General features: G+C 35.8%; 1 protein-coding gene across 2 annotated transcripts; it reads right to left on the bottom strand.

The window, feature by feature from the left end:
• LOC123683933 (sterol regulatory element-binding protein 1) lies at window positions 1-5,323 on the bottom strand. Of its 2 annotated transcripts, none has more exons than XM_045622940.1 (12): window positions 5,144-5,323; window positions 4,283-5,091; window positions 3,794-4,226; window positions 3,250-3,431; window positions 3,004-3,185; window positions 2,693-2,944; window positions 2,417-2,609; window positions 2,162-2,339; window positions 1,788-2,092; window positions 765-926; window positions 456-591; window positions 1-370 (listed from the first exon to the last, which is right to left on the bottom strand). In XM_045622940.1, exons 1-12 carry the CDS (start codon window positions 5,208-5,210, stop codon window positions 138-140), a joined length of 3,132 nt encoding a protein of 1,043 aa, XP_045478896.1. In that variant the 5' UTR covers window positions 5,211-5,323; the 3' UTR covers window positions 1-137. The 2 variants fall into 2 exon arrangements, with proteins under 2 accessions (XP_045478896.1, XP_045478897.1); XM_045622941.1 differs by having other exon boundaries at window positions 1-355.
• Window positions 5,324-10,163: the final 4,840 nt, after the last annotated feature.

Below are 10,163 nucleotides of genomic sequence, written 5' to 3'. Positions count from 1 at the left end.
AATTAAATGTCAGTTTTATTAAAAAAATCACAACGTCCATCAGTATAAAAGTAAAATAAATATAAACTACTTATATTCAATAAATAAAATCAAACTTAAACTACTATAAACAAGTCTAAAATAACAATACATACTTTTCAATTAGTAACAGCGTTAGTACCTAACGTTTTCATAAGTTTATAACAATCTTGTAATTTTTTCTTATCACCTATCCTCTCTAATGTTTTTGCTGCTTCAACCAACATACCAGCTCTCTCACCTGGTGAAGACAGAAGACCTGGAAGATGTTTACACGCCATATAAAGGGCAGTGGCGTGTTCCCTTTCTCCCTTCGATTCCTGACATGTCCTATCTCCTAAAATATCAATAACTATAAAAAACATAAATTAGTTAGTCTTGTTTACTAAGGAAAATTTGTTAGTATAAAAAATAGAACATTATAGAGAAGATCTCACCTTTACCACAAATTATTTTTGGTTTCGCCTGTCGATGTTTCAGACTTCTGTCAAGCAGTTGTTGTGTCCTTCCTGGAGAAGCTCCAGCCATCAGCCTTGTTGTAGCTTCGTATAAATACACCCTCGGTAAAGCAACCTGTAAAACCAACAACTTTCAAACATCGAATTCCTATTCCTTCTGCAGTGTTCATGTTCTCTATTCAAGTATTGATTTAGCAATGAGTTCCTAGTTTTGACATCAGATGGCGCCACTGATATCAAAACTGTCAACTACAGAAAAATATCAAGGTCACGTAATTATGCACTTACAGGAACATGCTGAGCAAGCACTCTCAGCGATGCAAAATCTTTTTGGAAAGCTGTTAGTACAGGTGTGGAGACCCTTGTTATTGAGGTGTCGTTCTCCAAAGTGTCCTCCCACAAGGATGTTCTGGTCTCTAACAACCAATCGCAAATCAGCAGTTGCACATACTGCAAAAGCATGAAAATAAATTTCAGGAAAAAATAATGCGTATTCAAGGGTCTAAACAAAACAAAAAATAAAAGACAATAATAGATAATATTTTTGAGATTCCAATTGAAAATGGATTACTAAAATCAAAAACACCACCGGTGGGTTCCATAAAGATGAAATGGAATCAATTAAATCCCTACACCAAATTTGTGGTAATACAATATACAATATATATATACAATATACAAATATATTGCCAACCCCTAGTTTCGAAAATCACTAAATAAAACTGGTTGAGGTACCAATTCGAAGAGTCGAAATGTTGTCCTCCGAATACAAGGTTGCACTGGAGAGACACTGCACTGATGAAAGACATGCAATGCATCTACAATGCACTCTTGTAAATCGGCATTCCATACTTGGTCATTGTCATTTACTGGTTACAGTGGCACCGTCCAGCCATTTGCTATTTGGTAAAATTTCAACAGAGCGTCCTGAAGTGACAATGGGACACAATAACAAAACATACACAGACACAATTGGTTCTCCTAACTTGTATAAGCTCCAAGCTTCTGAGAGACCACAGAGTTCTAGGAGAATGGGGATAAAAAACATAAACAAACCATTCTGTACCCAGTGAATAAAAAATGATAGAAATCTTATACTCTCTTCCAGAAGCCCCCACTGTTTCAATCTGTTCTTCACAGAGACCTAACCTATATGGATACAAAGTGGACTTATCAAAACTAAATTATTTAGGCTCTTACAACTCGAATATCTTACGATGTCTTCCAGAAGTGAAATTGCCATATCGAACTTTTTCAATACATACACAGACTTAACATTATCTATCCGAAGTAAATACAAAATGGACTTACCAAAACCAAATTGTTCTGACTCTTACAACTGGAATATCTTATGCTGTCTTCCAGAAGCAATGTTGCCAGATCGCACTGTTTCAATATGTTCTTCACAGAAATGTCTTTCTTTGTCAGATACGATTTTCTAGCAGTATAAGCGGCAAGCACTGCTTTAGGTAATGGATTTTCAGACAAGGCTAGATCATCTGGGATGTACTCTATCTTTTGATACAGTTTCTGGGAAGTCTTCTCTTCGCCTAGAAGCCAATTGCAAGCGATTGCAACAAACGAAGTCCACCATATGGCAATTTCGTCTTGGTAATCTAGAAATCAAGTAGGTAAACTGAAGTTCTATCAGGATAGGTTGGCAACAATGATATGAAGTGACTTACTGTTCAATGTATCAGAGCTGAATAAAGTCTGAGCATCCATAGCAGAATTATCAAATAATATTTGTACATAATGTTCGACATCGCTAACTTCAGAACCATTTTCCTTGGAAAATTCATTTTTACTTCCAGGCGATATGAGAATTTCAAGAGATTTCTCCAACAGATATTCTTGGAAATTCTGGAGAATGATTAGAATTAAATTTAACTGTATCAGACAAATAACCTAACAAAATTGAAGATGTAACTGAAACTAACCTTGACAACATATGCTAATGGATCCATAGGGTTGGTAACACTGGAAAATGGCAGATCATTGTGTTTGTTCTCAAATGAGAACTGCTGAGTCAGGAAAAATCTGTAACCTTCTGGTGTCAGCAGCCATTGTTGCCTTGATGGAATAGGATCGCAAGAATTCGAAGCAGCCAATTTAGCAAGGCCCAAATAATATCTGAAAATTGAACAGTATAATTTATAGGTTAGGTTCAAATTAACAATAAATACAAGTTTACCAAGGTTATTCTCTTTCCTCACCTCTGAATTCCCTGCAATATATTAGGACATGACATTTTTATCCTCAACGATATTCCAATGAAGACATCAACATATTGAGACGTCCTCAGTTTAAACTTTGCTGCTTCGGCCAAATTTAAGGCGTTTAAGTCTATTGTGAAACCCATCACGTGACAAGTTGTATCCGGTCCTTCTATCAGCTGAATCTGATGAAGATCATGGAAAACCATGGCTAATTCGCAACAAGAAGTTTGTGCTTCAAATCTGGTTGCTCTATAGGAATAAATAGTTGTAATTGATACTCCAATAAGAATTAAAAAAGAATGTCTCACCCGTCAATAAGAAATCCACCTGCATGTCTAGACAACCATCGACCAATCCACAATCTATGCAGAATTTGACGGAAGAGTTGCCAACATAGAGAAAGAACCAGTTCAATTCGACTGGTAGGTAGATTGACGCCATAAATACTCAAACATTTGAGTAATTCTTGTTTAGCCGCTAACTTGTCACCCTATAAATTAAGTAAGAATATAATGGAAGCAAAATACAGGTACAGTTTATATTAAAATCAATACCTTCGATAGATACATATCTGCTTGTCGTCTGTGTCTCCAAAAAGTCTGAGATTCCTTCGATTTACTGAGTATAATTGGATCTCCGTAAACAAACATTTTGATCATACAATAGCCCAACACAATACTGTTGAATAACCAAAGTAACAAGCTACTTAAATCGAAGGAAGGAGAGTAGTTGAAATCTGAAAAGAATAATGAATCACAAACTGAATTTCTGCAGAATAAAACTTTCAAGTTTTAACGATAGCATATTGTGTATCTTGTATTAAAAGCAATACTTTACTGGACGATAATGAAGATTGTCAAATGTTGGAGTTCTGGAATGCTTCTACTACAAGATGCACATACTATTATTTCTAAAAAGCAATCAACATCATCATAAATGAGGGATATTTTTTAATAAGTACCGATCGATAAATAAACGATCAAAAAGAGGTTTTCTTTTGTGGACTGGTATATTTCAAATTAACGAAATTATTGATCACAAAATTGAGCCGTTTCTATCATTCAATGAAACCCTGTTGAACAAATATCTAAAACTTACCGAAACTCAAAAACTTCCTTGAATCATACTTGGTTTCTGTATACCCTCCAGATAATCGGTTAACAGCAAAACCAAAGGGATTGAAGGCCAACATAACGAACATAAACATGCAAAGAGTAATTTTGGTTTGATCTAGCATTCCTTTGGCTAACGGCATCAACTCATCTTCGCTGTCGTCTTTGATGAGCGTTGAATATTCAGGACTCGAGGGTATAGAATGTTCAGGAGACAATGTAGATACATCAGAGTGAGGTGGTGTGTCAGCAGGTTGATAGAACATCGTTGAGTCACTTCCAGAGGTCAACAGATCTTTCAGAGAATTCTGTTTAGCCTTCATTTTCAACATCATATTTTCCTGCTTCAATTTGGAATTGCAGTTCTGAAGGAATCGGATGTATTCTATTGTTCTTTTCAAAATACCAGATTTATTGAGCTAAAACACAAATCCTTGCTTAGAGACAAGTTTGAATGAATTAATGATAATCTTACCTTAGCATCAACCCCAACAACAATGTTTTTTAGTTCAATAATTTTATCATTTATGCTTGTTCGGTATTTGCGCTCTATAGCATTGTGTGCACTTCTCTTAACCTCTTTAAAAACAGGTGTTTTCGCAGGAATGCGATTTATTGGAATCTTATTTTCATTTGAATCAAGCACTAAAGGAATACCAGTAGTTGTCAAGATTTGTGTTTGACCTGGTACTATTGTATGAATTGTAGGAGAAACATTATGGGGAACAGTTGTATAAACAACAGTATTAGGAGGAGATGTCACAGGCTTAGAAGAGGATTTGATTACTTTTGTTTGAAGTAACAGCTGTTGTACATTGTCAGCAGGTATTTGACGTATATTCTGGATAAGTAGTGGTTGAGTTTGAACTCTAGGCTTGGGTGATTTCTTGATACTCTTTTGTACTAACACAGGAGAATTGTTCTGCACTGCTATGTTTGAGTAAATGAAGGAGTTGCGATTTTCCACACTGGATGCCTCGGTTTTAATGAAAATTTTAGGTGCACTGGATATTGTAGGAGAGAACCGTATATCTGCAAGTTCTTGTTTAGGAGCAATAGCCTTGGTGTTTGAAATTATAGGCTGGTTGGGGGTTTGCACTGCTTGAGAAACAAAAATATTATCAAATGGTGTTAAGGCAGCACCTGCACTGGGAAAATTTCCATCGAAAGCTTTCTGTTCAAACTTAAAATCATCTAGGGGTAATTTATCCAACTCAGATAAAGCTGTTTCACTAAAAAGATCGTTACCAGTGAGCAATTCACTTTCACAGTTCGTCAGAAGATCTAAAACAGAAAAAATTCAAAAACTTGGAGACTTCGCGAATTTATGAATTACCTTCGATTTCAGAAAGGTCGTTCAAATCGAATTCGTTCGAAGGAAAGTTGATATTGTTATCATCCATCTCGTGAACTCGATTTCCATCCGCTCTTATTGTAATTCGAAAAACACGCCACTATTTGTTTCAATCGCAAAAAATAAATAAGACTACAATCAGCCAACATTCTAGGACCAATCAAATTTTATCACACATCGGGTGATGTTTTACGTCATATGAAATTTTAATTGGGTAGAATTTTGAAGGTATCTAAAAAATCGATTCTATTTCCTGAAGACTTCGGGTAGAACTTCGGACATTCGATGATAGATGGCCACCCTTCACCAATTTTGAATACAGTAAGAATATAGTCTCTATAATTTTGAAATTTAAATTGGAATGAAGAAGCTTAAATGATTGAAGAAGCTGCGAATGAGGTACTTGGCAAACGCATGATAAATATGGACAAGGGAATTAATAGAACCCCCTGGTTTACCGATGAAATAAAAAAGAAGTGCAGTGAAAAGAAGCAAGTGTACCTGAAATATCGAGCACAGAGAACTCCAGAATCATATGAACAGTACAAAACAATCCGTAACGAAACAAACTCGCTCATAAGATCAGCTAAAAACAGCCACTGGGAAAAGTTCTCCAAAAGAATGGAGAGTGACTTTTATGGACTGCAAAAACAGATGTGGCGATTGATAAGAACCCAGAGAAAGGAAATAAATGAGTTAACTGAGCCTAAGCACATATCAATGGAAACCTGGACTAAATATCTGGAAACACTCTATAAAAAAGAAGAAGATAACATCGAACGCAACAACACACCAGCAATAGTTACCAGTGACAGTGTCAGTGTGGAGAACACAGACGTAGAATTGGCACTCCGAAAACTGAGGAATAGAAAAAGCCCCGGATTAGATGGCATCCCAAATGAATTGCTTAAGTGTGGGGGGCAGCATCTGGTTGAACAGTTGACCTTGATGACTAAGGCCATCTTCTACCACCACAGAATACCGGAACAATGGCGAAAAAGTATCGCCATCCTCATGTTTAAAAAGGGAGACAAGAAAAAACCAGAGAATTACAGGGGTATAAATCTACTCAGTACAACCTTAAAACTAATAACTAAAATAATCACCAATAAGATCAACAATATTATTTCCCTATCCGATGAGCAACAAGGCTTCAGATCAGGAAGATCATGCAATGATGCAGTATTTGTTATGAGACAAATCGTTGAGAAATCCATTGAATATAACAGGCCAGCATATATGTGCTTCGTAGATCTTCAGAAAGCATTCGATCGAGTTCAAATACAAGATGTCGTACACCTCCTCTACAAAAGTCAAATACCGCACAACTTAATTAAAGTAATTGAAGATATATATAGCTCCAACAAAATACAGGCTAAAATCGATGGAGAACTCACCAGACCTATATCGGTGGAGAAGGGAATTCGACAGGGTGATTCTTTGAGCCCATTACTTTTCAACCTAGTCATGGATGAAATAATAAAAAAAGTTCGTCGTCTCAAGGGGTATAAAATGGGCAATGAAAATATTTCAATTCTCTGCTACGCTGATGATGCTGTGCTGATTGCAGAAAACGAGGACGACCTGCAGAGGCTTCTATATCTCTTCAATTCCATAGCAAAATCCCTGAATATGGTTATATCTGTCACAAAAACAAAATGTTTGACTACATCTAAATATCCTCTCAGATGTAAACTCGTCGTCGATGACCAAATTATACAGCAAGAGATGACGTTCAAATACTTGGGAATAGAGCTTTGTGGTTTCGGGGATGTGGAGTCTGAGGTGAGACAACAGGTAAATAAGGCACTGAGAACAGCTGGATGCTTGAACGACACCATATGGAATAACAAACACTTGCGAACCGAGACAAAGGCAAGAATCTACAAAGCTGCCATAAGACCAATAATGACGTACACAGCAGAAACCCGACCAGACACAACGAAAACTAAGAGGTTGTTGGAAACATGCGAAATGAAAGTCCTGAGGAAAATAGCTGGAAAAACGCTATTAGACAGAGAGCGCAGTGACAACATAAGAAAAATATGCGGGGTGGAAGAGGTGAATGAGTGGATCCTGAGGAGAAAGCACGAGTGGAATGCACACATAGACCGAATGGATCATGAGAGAATGGTCAGAATCGCACGTGATAAATCACCAACGGGAAGGAGAAGTATAGGAAGACCGCGGAAAAGGTGGAGCGATAACCTGACTACCAACTGAACACCGGACAAGTTACGAAGAAGGAACAGGCAAAAATGCCTATAATGAAGAAGGAAGAAGAAGAAGAAATTGGAATGAGGAAAGCACTGACTTGAAGTCAGAAGCTTCTGGGAGCTTGACATAAATGTGGCAATTGCGCCTTTGGAGACCACAACATTAAGATTATACGAGATTTGATTTATTATGATATGTCCCCACCATATTAATTTAATACGGTGAATTGAAATAAAAAATCGACGTGTTTCAGGATTATTTCTTAAAATGGTCTGTTTAGCTAAAAATGAATTTGTTTCATACTTTACGGACACAGTGTATAATATTATAAGGAAAGACAATAAAATTGATTATTATGATATAATGACCACACGTTCTTGTGGAATACACAATACTTTTGAAATAGGATTCTAATTCTTCGGATTGGGTACCTGAATACTTCATAAAACCCAAAGAACAGGGATGGATAATGTTAAAAGGGGTTTAACACCAAGAGACATTCTCGTGTTCTGCCGAAGTTTAACTATATATAGTTAAACTTCGGCAGAGTACCTATAGGTACTCCTCTCTCCTCAGCGTTTTTGATATCTCAGCAATTTCCATGTTGGGTGGAGCAATCTGAAAATTCCTCTGATTTACCGTGCTTTTCTATCGTATCGTATTCAAAATACGTTGGTGCGTCTTCATTTTTAATTTTAGAAGAAACGCATTTTCATCCTTTGACAAGACTTTTTGTATATTATTTTTATGATAATATGAAAATTGATAAAAAAGTAAGCTTTTGTTGGAAAGTTTTATTATGCATATATTCATTTTTCAATAAAAAATTCTTCTAATCCTTTTTTTTCCATTCCAAAAAAAATAATAAATAAGGACTTTCGGCAATGACGAACTCTTCAAAATGATAAATAGTGAAAACCTCATATAAATCGATGGTTTCTAGTATAAAATAAAGCGTACTAATTTTTGAACTGATCTCATAAATGACATAGACCCCTCTTAAGGGGTGGCGGACAGCGGAGATATTCGACGTCTTATGATGTTCCATGGGATAAATAGAAAAAATTCACTCAGAATTTTTTTTTATCTTTACTTCTATTGACGAGCATCCAAAAATCGCAGGCCCGAGATAAATCACCACTGCCCCCCCCCCTCTAGGCCTGATCATAATGAAAATTATGAAAAGCTGGAAATATGGTTACAAAATGGCGAAAGCTGTAGAACACTGAATTCAAATTTGCGGATTTTCACAAAATGTTGTTCATGTAGATACAAAATTACAATTACAGAGGTGCTGTAGAGACCGTCAAAATGCTGTAGATTTTGTGGATCTCCTGATTCCTGAACAACATTTCTTACCCATTTGGTAGAGAGATTGCTCAAAATCAAAGTGAAATATTTATATAAATGGAGCCGAATTGGGGTTTTTGTGTTTGAGGGCAGAAGCTCTAGCTGTGTGTATATTTTTAGAAGTTCCCAAGAGGAACCTGCAAAAATGCATTGGAAAAGAACACTAGAAAAGCGAAATATTTTCATAAATGGAGCCAAATTGAGAGCAGAAGTCCTAGCTGTGTGTATATTTTTCGAAGTGCTCAAAAGGAACCTGCAAAGTTGCATTGGAAGAAAGCATTAGAAGAATACTTTTCAGCAGTAAAGGTATAGAAAGCGCTAAATAGGAAAACCATCTGAAGGAATAAACTGAGACTCAGGCAGCCACACAATTTTGATCAAGCAGTATTAAATATACCTCAATTCCTTTTTTTTTAGCATCATTCAGAAAAGTGTAAGAAAGGCTTTTTTTCACATGACATTATTCACTAATGTGAAGTCAGGAATTTTTGCGTTCTTTTTCATATCTGAGTATTTCTTAAGAGGGGTTTATAACACGTGGCATTCTCGTGCTCTGTCCAATTTTAACTCCCCTCTCCTCAACGTTTTTGAGATCTCTCCACTTTTTAGGAAAAGTGAAGCAATCTCAAACGTTAGAGGTGATAAATTGGAGTTGATTAAAAAATAAAAATTTATGTATTTTCTTTTTGCTTCAAATTAAAGTAAGTATTTGTTGTAGCTACTTACTATATTTAACATACATGTTTCACCCATTCAAAGTTTATCTACTAAATGAATTATTCTTCAAACTAGTTTGACAAACAGTTTGAATTTTTAAACTTGTGCAACTCTACTTGAAATGGATTAAAATGATCCGGATTTTCATCGAAATATCATCTTCAGTGATGAGACCCATTTTCACCTCGAAAGCTTTGTTAATAAGCAAATTATTCGGAAAATAGCATTGGCTTCAGTCCTTCAGTAGTTCTTTTAGCATTTGCCTTAGCAACTACTGAAGGACTGAAGCCAATGCTATATCAAAAATTAAAGTGCTAAAGCAAAAGTTCATCTTAAATATTGAGTAATATTTTCAATTGATGGCACTAAAGATTAATTCGATAAAAACAGAAGGGTAGCGCACCTTTCTGATTGTTTAAAGGAATGCCTTTTCTTATCGAAAAAAACAGTAATAGTTATGATATGAATCATTATAATATGATCTAGAACAATGGCTCACCATATCAGTGAATTTTAAATCGATTATCTGCAAATTTCCATGTCGGAAGCTCTGAATATTCAGAACCTCCCATAAAAATAAAAAACTCATAGTCGTGAGTTTGTCGTCTATATTTTCGAGTGATTACAGTGATGGAGAAAGCATTGTCGAATTTGTTTTGAATTGAAATATTTTTGAATTCATCATGTGAAGTGCAGTCGGCAATCAGTGAAACTGTTG

Source organism: Harmonia axyridis, chromosome 7, assembly GCF_914767665.1.
Source record: "Harmonia axyridis chromosome 7, icHarAxyr1.1, whole genome shotgun sequence".
NCBI lineage: Eukaryota > Metazoa > Arthropoda > Insecta > Coleoptera > Coccinellidae > Harmonia > Harmonia axyridis.
This window is presented reverse-complemented; position numbering and strand designations above follow the sequence as displayed.